This window comes from Orbicella franksi, unplaced genomic scaffold (assembly GCF_964199315.1).
Source record: "Orbicella franksi unplaced genomic scaffold, jaOrbFran1.1 SCAFFOLD_64, whole genome shotgun sequence".
In the NCBI taxonomy this organism is placed as follows: Eukaryota; Metazoa; Cnidaria; class Anthozoa; order Scleractinia; family Merulinidae; genus Orbicella; species Orbicella franksi.
The window spans coordinates 1-21,502 of record NW_027671000.1 but is presented as its reverse complement, the minus strand read 5'-3'; the positions used below and the strand labels follow the sequence as shown (position 1 = coordinate 21,502).

General features: G+C 39.9%; 1 protein-coding gene across 1 annotated transcript; it reads right to left on the bottom strand.

Annotated features, from left to right (window-relative positions):
* Positions 1-11: 11 nt before the first annotated feature.
* LOC145476723 (kinesin-II 95 kDa subunit-like) lies at positions 12-19,557 on the bottom strand (the record flags this gene model as incomplete). The annotated part of the gene is made up of 17 exons (XM_081455422.1): positions 12-2,700; positions 2,942-3,016; positions 3,224-3,363; positions 5,480-5,585; positions 6,274-6,390; positions 7,061-7,179; positions 7,545-7,664; positions 8,649-8,753; positions 8,922-9,014; positions 10,107-10,243; positions 12,337-12,422; positions 14,101-14,196; positions 16,521-16,564; positions 18,264-18,307; positions 18,502-18,562; positions 19,094-19,165; positions 19,417-19,557. Coding segments are annotated over 17 exons (1,668 nt in total), but the record flags the coding sequence as incomplete, so codon positions are not given.
* Between the last annotated feature and the right edge of the window lie 1,945 nt (positions 19,558-21,502).

Sequence of the window (21,502 nt, the reverse complement as noted above, 5' to 3'; positions counted from 1 at the left end):
CTTTAAAAAAAAAAACAATTTTTGCAACAAATTTGGTGAAAATATAACTTCCTTTACGGACCTGGGGTCCGTTTCTGGATTAGGAAGGTCCCGAAAAGTTTTCGCACCCGGAAAGCCGTAGCAAAATCTCAAACCTTATGATTACAGAGCTGTTTTATTCACATATTCTTAATATAAACAGAGGTTCCATTCCGTACAAGAGGTTTCAGGCGTATACACCTCTCTGTCTTTAAATACCGATTAACTGAAAATGGCTTTTCGGGTCCCGAGATGTTTCCGGGGCTTTCGAGAAACGGACCCCTGGCCACTGGAGTTAATCCAAAACATGGCTGATTTTTGGTGAGTTCGCGATAGAAGACCGGTGATTAAAAGGTTTAGGTTCAGTTTTTTTTTTTTTTTTTTTTTTGCCACAGTATCTCTGATACACATATTTCACAGTAACAATTTTCTCAGTATATTTTATAATAACTAGTTAGAACATTTCATTACTGGTATTTGCAATACAATATTTTAAGTAATGATCCAGCTTAAAGAATTAAATTTACTTAAATTCAATGACAAATGCAGGGCTTTCACAGTTTGGTTCACTGACTGTTCAGTGTAGAAAAGCCGACGCTTTTCGGCAATCCTCCAATTTTTTTGTCCAATCAGGAAACAGTCTGAGCTCGTCCCGAGCAGTAAGAATATTCCCTCGTAAAACTGTCGCCACAAGCGCTACAGTGACGAAATTTGAGGGTTAGACTACTTCATGCAGACGGGAAAACACGTAATGAATTGCTTCCCACATGACTAACAGTGAAACATTTTACATACCCTTTATATAAATTTAACGGAGCTATGAGACAGAAGAAGCAAGGAAATGACAGTCACCATTTCATGAACTGTGTCTACGGCTCGTTTACACCAGAGGAAAGAAAAAAAACAACAAATTTTGGGAAGGGCACTGAAAGACGTTGCCTGTGAACTTCAGTCCGAGGTGTTTGCATTACATTTTGTGGACAACAAATCCAGAAAATAATCAGCCTGACTAAGATCGAGTCCGTACTGCTTTTTAAGAAGTTCTTTCTGTGGTATAAACTCGCCACTGTCCAACCCCCCCGGCCCCCCGGGGGGACTCCCATATAAAAAGGACGGGGGTTGCTCGTCGGAAATTTTGAAAAGAACCGCTAAGAGATACCAAGATCCTGTTTTGTGGACGTGGCTTGAAATTGTTTCCAGCCCTGAGAGACACTAATTCTAAAACAAAACATCTGTCATATTTACTGGGCTCAATACCCTAAAAGGTACCACAAAAGCTCCCGCTGAGGACCTTCTCAGACTGAACACCCTAACAGCTACCAAATCTGCTTTTTTAACCCGTGAAAGGTACGACGAACACCCCGTCCTTTGTATATGGAAGTCCCCCCCCCCCCCGGGTATCCAGCATCTATCATCGCCCAACAAAGTCAGTGAAAACGTCTTCAATAGTTTTTTTAGTCATAATCTCGTATTAACAAGGTTTTCTAGGGACTATCGGGACGATATCGGTCTTCCACTGCGCTACACTCGATCCGTATTGTGTTATGAAATGTGTGGCAATCCCAACCCAGCGAGACAGACATTTCCCTTTTCTGCACTGTCTCTGAAATATTTCACGGCATAACACGTAAACTGAAACATGAAGTAATGATCTCTAAACTAAAAACAAGTATATTATGATGATGTTAATGATATTCTTTTTACACCAAGAGAAGATTAAGATAAATACCTTGGTCTCCTCTTGTAGCACGTTAATGCGCCCGTCATTTTGCTACACAAAACGTTTCTCTCAAACAGACGGAAAATCTAAACAGAATAAGCTAGTAATCTAGAGGAAACAAAACAAAAAAAAATACTTGGAACTGAAAAGGACATAACAAACCAGCTAACTAGCCTCGTACACAGACCCTCGTGGCTAGTGACGTAATCTAGGACGTCTGCGTAGGAGGTTAGCTTGAAACTACAGTAGAGACGTTAAGTCCCGGCCAAACCATCGCAACATTGTTGGCCCAGTACTTGCAAGCCCCGGCCAAACCATCGCAACATTTGAACGCAAAATTGTTGGCCCAGTATTTGCAAGCCCCGGCCAAACCGTCGCAACATTTCAACGCAAAATTGTTGGCCCAGTATTTGCAAGCCCCGGCCAAACCATCGCAACATTGCAACGCAACATATCGCAACATCGTTGGCCCAGTATTTGCAAGCCCCGGCCAAACGATCGCAACATATCAACACAACATATCGCAACGTTGTTGGGCGCAACATGTTGGGTGCGTTTGGCCACCCTGTTGCGACGTGTTGCGACATGTTGGGTATTGAATATCGAACTAGTGCGCATGGCCGGGTGCAACATTGTTGCACGAACCTGGCCAAACGACCACAACATCAAAGAGCTATATTTAGCTCTTTGTTTTCTTTTCAGTGAAATATTTCTTGGTATCTTGCGAATTCAACTTGCACTCATTTTTGGAAAAAACCATACAAGCGCATTACCGTGCTACCCCCCCCCCGTCCCCCCTTAAATACAGCGTACATCGACTAAAGCAATAATTTAATATCCACTGTTGTTACTATGGTAACACTCTCTTCTGTTGAGCTAACAAGCCTCTTGCAGTTGGATATTGCGCAGACTCCGATGAACCCTGCTGCTGACCTGATGGCTGTGGGCCTCGACTCCTCCGTCTGAGGAAATAAGGTTACAGAATTACGACACGCGATTCGTGCATTTTTCGATGTTGTAGAGCAAACTAGTAAATTTCACGCAGTGAAAAGCGCTGTGTTTTATATGGTTTATTAAACTCATTGTGAAGCGGTCCGTGCAAACCACGTGGAAATCAACCAATCAGAGACCGCGTTGAAGGGATCGGTAAGGTTTCAAATTCAAATCAGTGCAACGGAAAAGTAATTTTGATTTTCAGCTTACCCTGTTTTCGGTCGTTCACTGCGATCAGGCTTGTCTCTTCTTTTTGATTTCACTTTAGTTTTACTGAGAAGAACACTAAAAAAGAAAGAAATATACAACAAAGGTCAATACATCACTACTAACATGCACACAAAAAGCACTAATACAGATCGTTGGCTACTAGCTATATATTATTTTATTAACCTACAGTTGAGGTAAACCATAGCTCGAATCAAAATGTTTTGGTGTCTCTGAGCATTGACATCCCTTGATAGTAAAACAACCAAGTGTTCCGTAGCTTACTCGGCATCAAGGGTGAGGTCCTCTTCATCTTGAAGAGCAGCATCAAGAGCCGCTTGAACCTTGGGTGCCACAGCAGGACCTTCATAATCCCTGGTAGTCCTGTTAGGCATGTCTAGTTCGATCATGATGATATTCTCAGCCTTGGAAGGAACAAACAACAGGCATCGTTACCAAAACAACCACGACAACAACAGAAAACAACAACAATAGTTTATTTCTACCTCATCTAAAATATAGTATCTTTTTATATAGTATATTTCACGAAAAAAAAAAAAGGTAACAAGGTACCTGACTAACTATAAGAAACCAAACTAGTTAGGTGCCCATGTATTGCTAATATTGCTAAATATAAATATGTAACATCATTCACTGCTAATATTGTTTGAACGTGACTAAAAGAACAACAACAAACACAAACAACAACAGGAGTGAAGGGTCTTAAGCTGTCTTCACACGGCAATCTTAAGTTGGCTAACTCGTGTTGGCGAACTTCCAAAATTTAGCAAACTCGTTCCTTCACACGTCAAACTCGCGTCAAATCACAACACACGGTAATTTTCAACATGGCCGACTTAGTGCAGTGGCACTCACGTAGAACAATGGAACAGAAGAAGAGAAGAGAAGACACAGAAAGCGAGAAAGGTTAGGACGAAACTCAGTTTGTCTGCTAGCTCCTCCATTTTCTTTCGTTTGTTTTTACTATCTTTGTAGACTACAGATAAAACGTCCCAAACAGCCGGACAATTGTGAACCTCTTCCATAAATTTTGAAGTGGCCCCAAGTTCATCTTGACTTGCGTCCGCCATTTTGTGAAGTGTCACGCAAATGAATCACGTGAATAGAGCGCGTGTTTTGATTGGTTGACAGTTGTTTGCCAATCGTTCACACGTCAAATACGAGTTTACCAACACGAAAAAGTTAGTGAAATAGTTGGCGAGAATAGAGACAAGTTCTATTTGCCGCCAACAGTTTACAAACGTGTTTGGAGACTGTTTTAGAGCCGTTCACACACACCAACTTGAGTTTGCCAACACGAGTTTGCCAACCTTTGTTTGCGTGTGAAGGCCGCTTAACGTCATTCCCCAGTGTTGCATTGCGCATCCCTACTGCGCATAATTTCACGCGTGATTAGCGCGCGCGAATTAAAAAATGGCGGCTTTTTCTTTACAGCTGGACCTCGCCATAGAGGTAAATCGTCATTTTCTCGCAAACGAGTATGGTGACCTATCATTTTTTTCTGTAGTTTTGAATTGAGTAATAAATTTCTCTGTGTAAAATAAATATGGAACAATTCTCAGTGTAGAACAAAAAGCAATTGTCAGAAACGTGAATTTAGCAAGCAATCTTGAATACAATCATGGTGCTACTATTAGGATTTATATGGGTATAAACAAGGTGCTGTTGCTCCTAAACGAACATGGGGACCCCTCATTTTTATTTCAAAATTTAAGTTCCTATAATATAAACAATCAATAGGCAAAGTTTCACAAAAATCTCATTGCAGGTTAATCATAAATTCCCATCAACAGGATTTGAACGTGCTTCATAAGCTCTAGCCACATTGACATATTCTATGTTGTTATACCTCCCCACTCAAATACGTTTTCCAATTGGATGAGAATGTGTGACGTACCGTGGTCAAAACTAACTAACTCCCTAGGGAAAGAACAACTTGAACTTTCGACTCGCATGTGATCAGGTCGTGCTCCTTGAAACTGCGGCAAATTTGTGTGCCAGCCGGCCTCAAACAAATGATTTTTCACAGTTTTTTTTTCCTCATTATTATTATTTTTGAGTTGGGAGGTATTACAAAACACTAAATGACTGGCTACCCGGGAAACAGTTAGTTTTGTTTCCCCAAGACCCTTAATGTTTCGCCTCTTTCGCCCCTCTATCGCTCGGTCAACACGGCAAGGTCTCGGTTGGAGATTTTCCCGTAAAGACCTCACTCTCGGTTAATAAGTAGTTATCAATCAGTTATGTTAAATATTGCCATCTTGTGATATTGAAGACTGAAGGCATTGAGCTGATGACTCACGTAACGTTTCTACGACTTTATTCACAGCGAAGACGTGCAAGATTAGAGAACAATCTTTTGCATTTCACAACGGTGTCCAATATGTGTTTGAGTTACTGAGTAACATTTCCTGGATATAACCTCGCAATGAAGTCACGTTAAAGGGAATTAAGTTACATCACGAGGGTAATTTTTAACAAGACGAAATGACGGGCTGTTTGGCTGATAGGTGTAGGTACCTTGTATCTCATGTGTCCGCCCATAGCCGCCGCCATTTTGGCGTACTCGGTGATGGGTCGCCTGTTCCCAACAGCTGATACTGGTCTTTTGGCCATAGCTTGCTGGCTGCTCAATACAACGTGCAACATTAGAACTAGTCAACATAACAAGCCACAACAAAAAGCAATCAGTAGAACGTGAATCAAAAGGATAATATTGAACCGGGTAAACTTTATGTGATTTTTTAAAAAGGGGAAAGTCACAGGGGCATTAGAGTGCGAGCAGTCTCTCTGTTGCTTGAAAATCCGTGGGGAAGACCGCAACGAAGAACGCAACGCAGTCACGCTCGCACGTTCACTCGATTTGCGTTCTTCCCCACGGATTTTCGAGCAAAAGAGAGACTACTTGCAGTGTACAGGGACATTGGCCAAAGCGGCTGTTAACAAGAAACGACAAGGAGTACCGCTATTCACTCTTAAAGGACCCTAGTCAGCCACACCTTTGTTTTTGTTAACAAGCGAGAGTTTGGCTATTATATTTTATTCGGAGCAAGTCGAAACATAACCACTAAAGATGATTAAACGTACTTTTAGGAACACAAGTTACAGGAAAGCAATACGATTTCGCTTCACCATGTAATATCAATAATTTCGATGGCATCGAGACTGACTAAGGTTCTTTAAATGAAAATACAAAGCAATCAAAACAAAACCTTTCCCAGTATCACTCTACAACGTACTTTATTAAAAAAAAAAAAAAAAAAAAAAAAAAAAGGAATAGGAATTTGTGTACGAGTCAACAAAGTGTCCATCACCTGCCATTCTGAGAAGAAGGTTTTAACTTCCACTCTTCGTTCTCTTCATCGTAACTCGCTCTGTTTGTTAATTTGACTTTCTCGTCTGGAGGAATGAAGTTCTCTATTATGAACGTTCTACAAAAGAAAGAAAGGAAATAATCACGTCAAATAGCTTGTGAAACAAGGATTCCATAAAAATTATCTTGGGAAGAATTGACAGGCTACTTTAACAAATATGTTTACCACAGACATCAGTTTTCAAAATTCCCTGATTTTCACCTGAATATAAATATCAAATTGTCCCTCATTAGGGAAAAACTTCAGTAACATCACAGTAACCCGAAATGTTTCTTCCAGCCTATAATGGAATTGAATCAGCCATGCTAAACTATTTCAGATTTTACTGACTTACCTTCAAAATGTAATTTTTTTCGTAACTCAAGATAAAACCCTTGACTTTTCCCCGACATTAAAGGTTTTTTTCCCCTGAACAATTCCTGACCTGTGGCAACTCTAAACAAAACCTCAGCTCATTTATTCTCAAGACCTGGAATCGGTTTCTTGAAAGCCCCGGAAATTTTTCGGGCCCGGAAAGCCATTTTAAAAATTAATCTGTATCTAAAAACTTCTTGTATGAACGGAATCTGTTCATATTAAGAATATGTGAATAAAACAGCTCTGTAATCATAAGGTTTAAGATTTTGCTATGGCTTTCCGAGTGCGAAGTCTTTTCGCGACCTTCAAGAAACGGGCCCCTGGACTAACTAGACGTGTTATAAAACTGAAGCTTTAGTTTGTAACTCACTTTAGTTTCAGTTCCCTTGTCAGATCTTCCAGTGCTTGCTCTAACTCTTGCCTTTCTTGAATATGCGCTTCTTGCTGGTCAGAGATCTCTGACCGAATGGTTTGTAACTTTACAAACAACTGCAAGACAGATTTCAGACTAACAAGTTAGCTTTCTACGCTACTTTACTAGATTTTCCTTTCCTACGTATTCAACGCTCTTGAAATGCTCCCCTGTGCTCTTGCGCTGTCGAAGTGACTGCTACACAGACATTTTTCTCAGTGTGGTTTGCGATTTTCTGCTTGTTTTATTATTTTCCTCTAGTCCGCTGAGTACAAAATGTAATTCAAAGTCTTGCATCACCAGTGGATTCTTCGATGATAGTCATTGCATTCACTGACCGTCCCTATAGCTAATATCAAATGTATTGTGTGATATCTGAATCTTTGAAGCGATGGCCACTCGAGAAAGAGAGACTGTATTTTATTAACCTTTTTTTTTTCACCTTTTTCAGCTTCTTAGTTTTGCTATCCACTTCTTGTTGAAGCGATGTGAACGTTTCTTTTATTTCCACGGTGTTTTCGTCCTTCTCCTCAAGCTTTTGTTGCATTTCTCTTTCACGGCGCTAAAAATGAAATAGAATTTAGAGACAAAGAGAGAATTTTGACAAATGTGAAAGGAATCTTAAGAGAATAGTTTGGTATCGTGGTAAACAAACGAGCAACATCGATACAACATTGAAACAATAAGAATCGTGGAAATATTAACCCTTTAACACCCAAATTTCACAAAAAATGCCGTTAACCCTTTGACTGCCAAGCACGCATATACACAGTCCTGAGTGGTCGTGCTCTTTGTATCACCTGAATTGAAATGTCACCAGATATTCTTGATAAGCAGATAGTGGAGCTAGGATAGATCTATCCGCACAACGGTCGACTTTGGATATCGACGGCATTTGACGTAGCAAATTGAAAAACAACGTTAACAGTTTTGGTGCAAAATGGTGGTAAAATGACCAAAAGTCCAAAACTCTGGCTTATGAGCATGCACCAAGTTACAATATTGTACACTTTTGTACCTAATCTTCGGGAAATCTACCTTTTTGGTTAAAAAAAAAAGCAGTTTTCAGCAAAACTAAGGCCCATTTAGCGTCATGGCAGCCACAATAACTGATTTCACGGTCAAAAACGGCATTTTTCGAGAAAATTTGGGCGTTGAAGGGTTAAAGAAAAGCACAACCTAATCCTCTGTATTTTTGGCAAAAATGCATAAGATCGTTTATCGGCCCAAAGTTTGCTCGTTATAGAGACTTAAATAGGTAAATTGGACAGAATTATAAAGAAAAAAGAAAGTTCTGGAAAAAATTGTACTTTTCTCTAAGGAAAACAGGGTTGGGTATTATTGGAGCGAAATAACTTAAAGCTCGAATTTGAGCCCCTTTTTGCTGGGGTTGATCGGGATTACAATTGATTCTTCTATTCAAAAGAAGGTTCTAATTTTAATAAAGCCATGCGTGATAATTATATAATTATGTAGAGGCATTTCAGTGTTATCCTGAAAGAGGAAAGCGAGATTAGCGAGCTCGGTAGCTAGTACATGTCATTACCTGTTGTTCAGCGATCTGTTTTCTTCGTTCCTCTAGCGCCCGTTCTTGTTCAGACGTTTTGTCGATAATGCTCTTCCCTCCAACCAGTAATTTGCTTTCCATCATCTTTTAAGAAAAAAAGACACAGAAACAAGTCTTTAACAAGATGCCTTAACCCTCGTGTACAGGCCTTATCTTGTAAGTTTAGTATATAATTAATATGACATTAACCAAAAGCTCAGAAGAAAACGATCCCATTCCACTTTTAGTTACCGTTGTTATAAATCAACTTACCTTGATTTTTGATTTTAAAGCAGATTGTGCTTCTTGTTGCTTTTTCAACAGCTGCGCCCTCTTCTGAATTTCACCCATGAGTTTCTCTTTTTCCTTAAAAAAAGAAAAGTAGAGAATAAGTAATGGTCAAAAGTGGTATCAACTGAAAAATTCTTGTGTTAAATAAACAATAGCCTCCATTTGGCGCGAAAATATGCTCCAAAATTTGTCCGCGGACATTATCTGTTTCGAGAAAGAAACAGTTTTCCGAGAACGTAGCTCGGGGAAAACTGAGCATATTTTCGCGCCAAATAGAGGCTATTGTGTTTATTATCCTTTGATTAATTTTTGCAAGACGCACAGTTTTAAAAAATGGGAAATATCACTCAGATATTCCTCAGTTTTAGCTGGGGATTATAGATAGAAATCGAGAGCGAAAATCTAATTGTTTTAGTATAAATCTACCCTTCGTTCAAAACTTTATCTCAATCCTCTTCACAGACACTTCGAAAACGCCAAGAAGCGGCCGTTATTTTGTTTACAAGGGCACACTGCTACGTTACTCACTATCTATTTAAACAATAGAGTGTTTCTGTTGAGGAACTATCGGCTGATAGTTGCCCCGCGGAAATTTGATGTTCTTAAAATAAATATACTAGTTTTAAGAACATCAAATTTCCAAGGGGCAACTCTCAGACCGATAGTTCCGAGACATAAACACTCTATTGTCTTTATTGTTTACCACTAAATTTTCTTCCGCGCGCCAGTTCAAAAATCATATTGAATCATTTTCAACTTTTTTAGATGCCAGCCGTGAAAGCCAAATATAAATTTGAAAAAGAAAGCAGTCAGAAATCCACTGAATACAATTTGAATTGTTTATTTTCTATTAGCGCGCTTATTTACAGAAACATTTTCACGGACGAGCACTATCCATCCGGGTATTTTCCTCGGACGGGCACTATGGGCTGATGGTGTCTCTCCGCGGATGAGCACTATCGCGTCACGTGATTAATTAAACCAATAAGAATCGGAGAAAATTTAGTGGTGAACTATAACACAGAATAGATAGAGAGTAGCGTAGCCAATCAGAGAACGGCATTGGTGATAGAACCGGCGAGAGTAGATTTATACTAAAACTCGATAGAAACACAGTGCATGTTCACAGGTGAACGAGAAATAAATCAGCGCGTGGTGGATGCACACCTCGGCCATCATTGTGTGGTTATCCTGCAGAGATTTCTTGTCTTCTTCAAGCTTGGCTTGTTCAAGCTTGATTTTATCTTCTGTACTCTTCGATTCTCCTTCCTCGCCTTCTTCGTCTTCTTCTTCGACGATAGAGCCTTAAAAGGCAAACAAAACAAAACAAGACAAGAATATAGAACCAAACAATAAAACACCTTCAATACAACACCCTTTTCAGGTTTTCAGATTCTCAGATACTGTAGTTGGTAAAAACGGTACAAAGCTTCCAGCAGCAGCAGCAGTAACAATAACAATAACAGAAACAAACGAACAAACACACAAACTACAAACGCGTTTCTGCTGCAGTTTTTTTTTTTTTTTTTTTAAATGTGCGTTGAAAAAGCGCACGCTGTTATCGTTTCTCTGTACTGCACCGCGTGTACTGTAGTGAATGAATCTCGTATTTCTCATCACCTTTTGCATAACAATATATTACCATGGACAGCAAAATTAGATGCTGATCACATTTGGATTAAAAGACCAATGAGGGGATATTTTCAATCATTTCTCTGCCGCACAAAATTACTTCCTAATGGCAAATATCAATATTCCCTGTATTTGACTGGGACTAGCTTGCAACTAAGGCTGTAACATAGCGCGGGCTAGTCCCACCTAATTTCTATTGAGCCATCATGAACGAAATCTCTTTATAACATAGCGCGCGGGCTAGTCCTACCTAATTCCTATTGAGCCATCATGAACGAAATCTCTATGTACGCACGGCCGTGCGTATATAACATGACGTGTGCATTTTCAATATAGCTGCAAAATTTCCGTCCAGTTTAGTGCAAGTTCCTTTCGTTTAAGTTTCGGCAATGTGAAAATAATATTATTTTGAACAATCCAAACTCTACTTCGTGCCTTTGACTTTTGCCAAGCTAAGAGGTTTACTTAAACTTGAGTATTTTGACTTTGTTTGTCTACATTTTCAACAAGTATTTTTGACTTTGTTTGCATACATTTTCATTATAATTAAATCGAAGCGAATTTTTCATTGACAATTTTAGAAACCAGGTTAAGCGTTTTCATTCCACTGACTGTGGCGTGTTAGGATCCTAATGACCATTGTTTTCCTTCACCGTGCATTGTGAGAACTTTGTAGTCAATCACAAATAAAACATGTTTTAGCGCCCAATATGTTGTCGCCATGTTTTAAAAGAATTGATTCATGCTTTTAGCTGTGCGTATATCGAGTTATGGATGCACTAATTGGGAAGTTGGGAGCGCACTCAAGAAGCTAGAGTTGATCTCGGTTATCGCCTCGAGCAACTCTTACGCTTCTTTCGTGCTCTCATAACTTCCCACGTGCATCCATAACTCGATATACGCACACTAAGCATGAACCAATTCTTTACTAATGCGGGGAGTCTTTTGAAGAAAGATATTCTCCCGCATGAGCCTCAATTGCAAGCTAGTTCCAGTCCAATACCGAAAATATGCTCCATTACAGGTAGGATCAAGATAATAGTTTTCTAAGGACCGATTTACACGGTACGACTTTGACGCATGCGACAAGCTTACGACAGGCCTACGACATGACTTAGGACCATTTACACGCGCACAACATTTTCACTTACAAAATTATATATGTGAAAATTTGCACCGGGATTCACGGAGCGAAAGTTCTAACAAATGGTAAACAAATATTTTAGCTGTCCTGCGCTTTGAAAAAACTCTCTAACGAGATGTTTTTCGCTTTAATCCGTTCAATACTTTTCGAGAAACGAATTCATGTGAATCAGTCAACAACAACTTCGTCCGCCATTTTGACGCAAAAAAAACGTCTCCTTCCTCCCCTACTCAGTAGCAATTTGTCACAAAATACGTCATTTTCTATCCATTTCGGCTACGATTCTCGCAGCGTTTTAAAACATGTATTAAAATCCTACGACAATTTTTTTGACGTGCACAACAGTCGTAAGCGAGTTGTAGGTTTGATTTACACGAAACAATTCATGTCGTGGCCTGTCGTAAACTTGCCACATGCGACAAAGTCGTATCGTGTAAATCGGCCCTAAGGAGCAACGACACAAGAGGAGAAATAATTAAATCGAAACTGATAGACAAGGGCGTGAAGGACTGAGCAAGATGATTATGACCAATAACAAAATAGAAATTTTTTAAAATTTTGTCGCCGTGACGTTACTCCTTAAGTAGTACATCTTTCTCAAGATGCTCCTGCAATCCTCACCATTTTCCCTTTGTCTTCTTTTCTTTGCCTTCTTTGATCCTTCTCCTCCTCCACCGCCACCGCGCCTTTCCAGCTCTCTCTTTAACCTGTAAATAAAGTAATTGAGTCAGACCAGTTCAGTATCATATAGCAGTCAACCAATTAAAACTTGAAGCTAAGTGTGCGGGAGGCGCACCCCGGTCAAACGACGCTTGGGACAACGTCAAACTGTGGCTTCCAACCATTTTGCATGGATTTCTTAAGCCCCGTGCACACTGCACCGGAGAAATTTAAAAACGCAGCTTTATTGCCACGGTCAGGCCTACCGTCCACACTAATCCGTCACGAAAACGAAGTTTTTATTAAACCGGTGGAATTTGAAAACACCAGCTTTATGGAAGACACTTTGAAATGAGGCACCTTTTAAACATAATAGGGCACTTAATATTTGAGTACGAGAACAACTTTTCAATTCTAGTTTGCAGGCTTCACATCATAGCGTCACATAGGCATGTCATCCCATGAGCTGCCTTTGTATTAGGAACTTGTTTTGAGTTTAGGAACATTGTTTCTGTTGCAGTTTTCGCCGCGAAGAGCCCGCGCTGCGTGCGGTTTTCATATTGTTACCCATTAATCCCCGCGGGGGGAGTTTTGCCATGTGCTATCAAAAACGGCGCCGCCATGTTGTTGTTTCGGTGGTTAGCCGTAAACTGAGTCAAGTTTTAGCGTTCAGGACGGTATTAAGGTCGTTCGCGGGAAAATTTTCCAACGTTGATTTTTTTCTGAGACTTTTACCATTATAAGACGATGAGTTAGCTATGCCAGAAATGTGAAAAAAAAAAAAAAAAAAAAAAATGGGGCGTCACCGACTTCGTTTTGGAGAGAACATGCCCGGAAGAACACGCTAAATCGCAAAAAATCGGGCTTCGTTAGCGAATAAGGCCACAATGTCTGTAAGCCCCAAAATATTCCAATTAGATCTTTGAAGTGAAATGTTCTCCGCCAAATAGTGTTTAAGTGGACCTATTAAGTGAACTTAGTCAACTGGTGAGGTTCCTTAAAGAACAAATTCGCATTTAGCGTCCACAGTTTCACGAGCCTTGCAGCCGCAAGATGGCAGGATTCGATGTCCCGTGGACAGAAATCTTGAAATTTTTTTAACTTCCCACATTGATTTTTTGTTCATTTTTGGACAATGTAGAGATAAATGTAAATAAAACTGTTTCTGGAAAGTAAAGTAGGGGTCACCTAACGTCCAACATCGTTAAATCCAGGCAAAGCTATAGCAATGGCCATCTGAACTATCATAATTGTTCATTTTATTACTTAGCGAGCGCTCTCATGCATGACGTGGCGTGTGAATTTGCGTGCGCAGTAAGGATACGCAGAACATGACAATTAGCGCGTACGTCCTTAATTTGGCAGTACGCATCAACAACGTTTTACCTACTGATTTATCTATCAATTTACCGATTGTCGATAAATCTGAGTTGGAACGACGTGTATGTTTGGAATTGATCCCGTCATAGCCTTCTCTTCCTAAAACCAACATGAAGAGAGAGAACTCTGGAAACGTCACTGGTTTGAAATTTGAAAATCGTATTCGCAGTCAATCTTGTACTCGTAGTACAATCTAAAGGTCCCGAATGTTCATTCTAATCTCTCGATCCGTAAATTGTCTCTTCAAGTAAAGCACTTACTCACTGACTCAGTGATGTCACTTGAAAATGCTATCAGATTTTAATCCAGATTTTAGTTGTGTATTACTGGGAACTTTTCTCTTACTTTGCAATCTCCTCTTGAAACTCTCTCAACAAGGCATCCTTAGGATCTTCGTTAATCTTGGGCTTGTTTTTGATGTTCTTGGCGCGGTTTGCATATCTGTATCAACAAAGAAAAACGGCTTGATTAATTAAGTTCAATCAATATAAATGACAATCATGAAAACTGCAGAAAGTACACAGTATTGCTCGCGAGTAACGGGACACTACAGCGCATAACCGTATCTAAGACAAAATTCTTGATCGTAATTGGTTCTCTGCGTGCCTATTTCTAATGGTGATAGGACCGAGAGGAGTCCAATTCGGACTGTAATTATACGAGTGATTAACAAACTCGGACGACCGTGAAGCGAGAGTCTGATTTGCTAATCCAGATTGAATTGGATGACGTGATGTTGTGTTACCAATATTAATAGGGACTTTAAGCAGCGGGAACGCGGACGGCAACGGGGACGCCGAAACCTGTGAGAAGGCTGGGGAGAGAAGGCCGTTGTGGCAGGAATTCACAAACATTAAGCAGCACCGTCCGAAACCGCGGTTTCCGCACTGTCAAGCTTATTGACATTATTCGTCCTCTGTTTATCAGGATGAACTAGGATGACTTCATTGAAAGAAGTTCGCAATCAACTCTTGATAATCACGATGAAGGTGTGTTAAACGATGACGAACTTCTACTCTTGTACGATTTAAACCGGTCGAATGATCTCGACCAACCTTATGATTGCCGGTCCGAATTTCGCTTCCACAAACGCAACTTGCCCCTTCTCGCTGAGCTGTACAATGAAGTAAATGAACTTATTATCAGCAGATGTTTAATCAGACTGGCGCGACAGATCAGTGTGCCGACTGATAAAGATCTAGGTAAACCACTGATCTTACGACTGAAAATGGAAACAGCTACGCAAGTTTTAATGGTGTCTACCCTTTTAAATGTGTTAGAATTTCACCATAATGAGCCATTTGACATTTGAGTACTTCTGGAAAGGAAAAATTTCGATTGAAATTCGTGTAAGTTGTCTTTATTTACATAAGCTTTCAAAAAGATATTTCACGGTACTCACATGTTCGCCGACCGGCTTGAGTTGAATTCAGATTTCGCAACGTTTCTTTAAAATGAAATATGTCACATAACAAGAGAAGACAAGCATTAAAGTTCCTCGAAATTAGTAACACGGGTTATTTAGCGTTGACACAGCAGAGGAAACGAAAGCGAAAACTCACGTTTTCAGACAACGCGAAATGTGCTTCACTCACGTCGGGCCCGAACGCAGAACGTCAACTTGTTTCCCGCCAGTCATGCGCAGTGGACCTTTTGGCTTTTCCCTGATCTCATGGCGTTCCCGTCGCCGTCCGCGTTGTCTTTGCTTAAAGTCCCTACTGATGGTAATAGGACTGAGTGGAGTCCAATTCGGTCTGTAATCATGCGACTGAAAATTATTAAAAGTCCGATTGTTAATCACAAGTATGATTACAGACAGAATTGGACGACACGATGTCCTGTTACCAATCAATCAAAACTATTACAGTTTCCCACAAAAGTGAAAGTTTCATTTGAAAAAGAGCTTTTAATAGTCGTTTTAAATATTGTAATAAAAATATGGAGAATAGCTTTCAAAATGGCAGTTTAGTTCCTTTCAAAACAGTCACCACTGGAGACTTCACCTGCACAATTTTACAAAGTCAGTTTCTTGAAATGGTTACTATAATAGTTGTAATCAATGTTGTGATAGGCGAATTTAGTGGAGAGGACTCAAAATGATTGGCTCATGTAACTGTCTGATTTACAGGTGTCCGATTACAACTTTGCAGATTAATTAGAGCAAAATACAGCCGTTTATGCACCAATCACATTTGAGGAAATTGTAATTGTTAATCATAAAAATCCCAATTTTCTCGATTGTGATTGGTTTAAAAAACTCCTATTTTCCACTAATTCACTTGCCAAGTTGTTATTGGACAGTTTGTTATTGGACAGTTCTATAAGCCAATCACATTCAAAGTTGTAGTTTAAATCAACCAATCACATTCAAAGTTATAGCTAAATTTCAGAGTGACATTCAGCAATTTACGCCTAATTTGTCAGTCTTTCAATGCAAATTTTCCCTTTCTTTCATAACTTGGCTATTCTTCTTTTCTCGGAAATTGTAATTTTTATGATTAATTGGTAATAACACTTCGTGTCGTCCAATTCGGTCTGTAATCATATACTCGTGATAAACAATATCGGACTCCCGCTGCGCGGTCGTCCGATTTTGTGATTCCAGACCGAATTGGACTTCACTCAGTCCTATTACCACTACGAAATGTACTCCACTCGGTCCAGTTACTCATGATTACTGATCGAGCTCGAGCTCGTTCGATTTTAAAATTAAAAGGTTTGAATTGAACTCCAATTTTTGCGTCCTTTTTATAAAGTACATGTACCTTAATGTCGTTATTGTCTCCTCAAAATTATAACTTGCCGGACCCTGCAAGAACAACATAAAAATAAACTTATCGACTGTCACGGAAAACACAGTTTTGCCGAATTCAGGAAACTAACACAGAAGATACCGCTCTTAAAGCTCAACCTCAGTGCTGAGCTGAAGTCTCAACTATCTATTGCCGGTTGTCATTCGCCTTTATCGCACAGCAGCCATCTTGGATGGACGTCATGTACTTTTCACACCAATGCGAGGCCACGCGTGTAAAGTCAACTTCCGGCGATCGAGGAGACAAGGCGATCATCTGCAATCATGCCCAACGGAGATCACTGTTGCGTGCCGCAATGTAAAAATAATCGCGCTAAAAATATTCCAAATCATACCTTTCACCAATTTCCCAGTGATGAAGCCATTCGAAAGCAGTGGGTTGTCAAAATACGGCGAGACGTGGGCAAAAGTGTCCAGGTAAGTTGGTTAGGTTATCGCTGTCATTGTCGCGCACATGTATTTACATTAATTATTATGATCTGGTCCATCTACAGATAACAAACAGCACAAGAGTATGTTCTGTACACTTTAAGGAAGCGGATTTTCAGACAACTTTAACAGGGAAGCGTGTTCTGGAGAAGCATGCAGTTCCGAGTATTTTTTGCTGGTCAAGATCACCCAGGAAAAGAAAATCTCCGACAAAGCGAGAACCACCGCGTGCACGAGTACGATTGTTTGATGTGAGCGTGCCATCGTCCCCTGTCACTGTGACAGGTAAATATTGTTGTCGGTATCTCTTTAAACATTCCTTGGTTAAAATCGTAAAATAATCAGAAGTATTTTTATGTTTTTCATTTTAATCCATAGCATCAACTTTCGGCCAAGCCTCTGGTGAGGAAAGTTCTGTGGAGGTCCAACCGGAACTGTCATCCTCTCCTGCTGTTGTAGACTTCCCCGAGCCAATATACACTGTCACTGTCACAGGTAAATATTGTTGTCGGTATGTCCACCAAATTGCAGTACCAAAACTCTGAAGAAATCAAAGTACTCGCTGACTCAGCCATGATGTTTCGACACGCGTGGCCTCGCTTTCATGCGAAAAAAGGTGACGTTGAATCCAACATGGCGGACTGTGATTAAGACGAATGTGACGTCATCATTTTCCAAAATAAGAAATTACCAATCCTTGTGTAGTTTTCGTTTCATCAGATGTAGGACCCTCTAATAACTTGACGTTTTGCCACGTTTAAGTCCGACAGGGTTCCTCAGTATGTAATAGAGCACGTCTGAATTTCCAAGTTTATGCGTTACCTGACATTAAAATGGTGGCCCGAGAAGACTCTTGACTAGGTCAAAAGATGAGTTATTGCTCAAGTTTTCAGTAACTAAACAGTTCTTGCTCTATAAGAAGTGTTAATTTCAATGTGTCAGAGCTCTAGAGTAATAACATTTCATTTCATTGGCAAAACCCAAGGACCGATGTTTCTGTTACTTTACGGCCGCCATGTTTGTGTCTCTCCGAGGGGCACAAACATGGCGATTCCATATAAAGCTCCATAAACTTGAGTGAAACACTTTTCCGTATAACGCGCGAATGAAAAACTGCACGAACCTAAATCTTGGCGAGGTTGTTTATAAATCAGTCATCTATCATATCCCAGTTTCTTGACTTCATTTATTGAATGGTTACGATTTTTATCTTTGATGGAGTGACACTGCAAACCAGCCATTATGAGAAAAAGAACAGAACACTTACTATGTTGGCCACCATAACCGTCCTTGCGTTACCTCCCAGAGAATCTGCTCACAACAGAGAAAGACGAAATTTCGTCGGCAAAGAAAAAACAAACAAAACAATACGAAACAAAAACAAAACAAATATACATTATTGCCGCGACTGATAATACTTGTATATTTAGCAAACATCCCCGAATTTGGCAATTCTTGTTAATGACTTTTTTCATCGTTAAGAATGCATTTATCATTCAATTCACCTTGTAGCAATCTTGTTAGCTTGGAATCTCTGTAAGGAATATGAGTACTCTTGCCATCCACCTAAACAAGAAAGCAGTAAGTTAAGTGATCGCTTAAGATAGACCATTTACTTAAAGCGTACGGATAGACAATTTCAAAACAATATCTAACAGGCCTACTCAGACTAATCGTACAGAACCGAACATCCCTGACCATTCCCCAAAATATCTTCAAAATACTAATTCATAATTCTTTCTCTCTTGTGCGTTTAAAAGTGGTGTTCAAAACAGTAAGGACCGCTTATTTAAATTCTTTGCATAAAATTAACTTTTGACAGGATAAATAAAATTAACGGTTAACTATCGCTTTCTAATAGAGACAACGTTCATCTATTACACTGAAGTTCACTCCATATTGAAAGCAGGTCCATTTTGTTTTGCTTGTTTGTTGTTTGTTAGTTTGGTTTGTTTGTCTTGATGCTGTTGCTGCTGTTATTATTATTGGTTTAAGTTTCTTCATGTTTGTTTGTTTGTTTGTTTTCTTTGACATCTGGAACTGACTCATATCCTTTACTTCAATCTACAAACAGAATTCACTCGGCGGTTTACTTACCAACGCAGATATCACGTTACCGAGTGCAGAAAGTGATAGGTTGATTTTAGTAGCTTCCTTGAGTCTCTCTCCCTACCATGAAAAGACAAGAAAACGCCAGCTACACAATAACAGCACAGAAGGAACTTAACACACTAACAGCAGTTGGTAGTAGAAAGATTTCATGCCTATGCCGTTGTTTTCTTAGCGTCGGGGTACAGTGGGATTCAACCATAACAGCACTTTTCTATTCGTTAACGAAACGTCGCCCAAAATGAAAATAAAAATGTTATAGTTTTGATGAATTAATTTATCACACCGTTGTAAGTAAGAGCAGAACTTACCGTAGTACCAGTCTTGGCCTGCCTTTCACTCCCAGCTAAGTCCACCATGTTCAGTTTACCAACCCGAATGTGACTCTCACCATCTGCACCAGGCTGCAACAGAATTCCGTAATATTCAACAGTTAACAGTCTCTGTTTTCCCTTTTATCACCTGTTCGGACATATCAAGCCATTTACTCCTATTTTGTAATTATTGGTAGTGCGGTCGTCACTTGTGATGGAAAACACTTCTTACAGTTTACTTGGATCTCGTCCGTACTACTCTGGAAAAATCTGAAAATGGCATTTTCACTCTGAAAACCCATCAAACGTTTGCCGTCCACATTAGAAAACAGATAAAATGTTTTCTGTCCACACTTCGACGGAGAAATTTGAAAACACAACAATATCACCGGCGGCAGAAACGTTCAATTCAGTGCACCTTTCAGCACACGCTAATATGGGTCTAGCTGGACCCACGTGGCCACCCACTTGTTGTTCCCTCCATTTCAGCCACAATTTTGGATTTGTGTTTGAGGAAGACTCGGGCAGAAAAATCACATGTATTGATTACCGTGACATCGTCGTTTCGAAAAGTTCCGTTTTCAATTAATTTTGTTTCAAACTTTTAGCTCTTAAAGTGGTCGCAGTCACTTACGAAAGGTGATCGCTAACAAGAGGTTCCGAATATGGTGATTTGACTTGGAAACTATTGGTATTTTGGAAGACTGGTTGCCGGGGAGAGGTGGTCGCAACCAGAGGTTCGACTGTAGTTGTAATGTTACATTTACGAAATAGAAAACATGTACCGTGTTTCTATCGAGTTTTAGTATAAATCTACTAGAGTTCTATCACGAATTCCGTTCTCTGATTGGCTACGCCACTCACTATCTATTCTGTGATAGATAGTCAGTAGTCTAGCAGTGTGCCCTTGCTAACAAAATAACGGACGCTTCATGGCGTTTTCGAAGTGTCTGTCAAGAGGGTCCACAATAGGGTTCTCAGATCCCGCTTTCCCGCCCATTTTTTCCTGTTAATCCCACCATCCCGCCCTTTTTTGCTTGGAAATCCCGCTCCCGCCTACTTTTCCAGGACGTTTCTGGGTTAAGTATTCATTTTTTAAATTAATAATTAATTTAATTATTGACACAACCTTTTTAAAACAAGATATTGCATACAAGATCACAAAAGAATTCAATGGGTAGCAGATACGTAAGCACAAATGATTATAACGTTTCTTCCTGTAAACGGTTTACTGTTTTGTTTCCTTTTGTCCATGTATCAGTGAAAGAAAAAGATCGTTCATTCCCATATTCAAGAGATGGCCCGTAAACACACTTGACAGTTTCTTTCAAAGCTTTCAGCGTCTTCACTTTACTTGAAAACTGGGCTCAGAACTTTTCTTTCCGAATGAGGGCATTCCTGCTCGCACATCCTTTTCGTATTATGGTCTAATATATGGTGACGCAATTCGCAATGTCGCATACTTCGTTCGGTAAATCACTATCACCGCCATCCGGTGTGGCCATCCTGGCCAAAACAAGCCAAGCGCTTTGGAAAAGGTCGAAAGACTAGAAAAACTAGAAAGGATCGGGAGGTCAAGGTTACAGACGCAAACATCGAAAATGTCGAAAATGGACGACACGTTTGAAAGAACCTGACAGGGTACAGAGCGGTTGCTATTCGTTACTTGAAACCTGACACAGCTATACGGTTCGTTTCTGCCAGCTTGGGGTTTTTGCGCTGGTCAATAACAATTTATAAGGTCATGTAAGAATTGAAATCCCGTATCCCGCTCTGTTCCCCTTGCAAATCCCGCATCCCAACCCCATAAAAACACGAAATCCTGCTCCCGCTCCTAACTGCAATTCCCGCTTCCCGCCCCTGTTTTCAGCTTAAATCCCAAATATCACGGCGAAAAAAAGCCAAATCCCGCATCCCACCAAACCTATTGGGAACCCTCTGTCAAGAGGACTTGGATAAAGTTTTGAACGAGTAATAGATTTATACTAAAACAATTAGATTACTCGCTCTCGATTTCTATACGTGATAGTTGACTCGAATTCATTATCTAATCGATTAATAGAAACACGATTTTTAACCAATC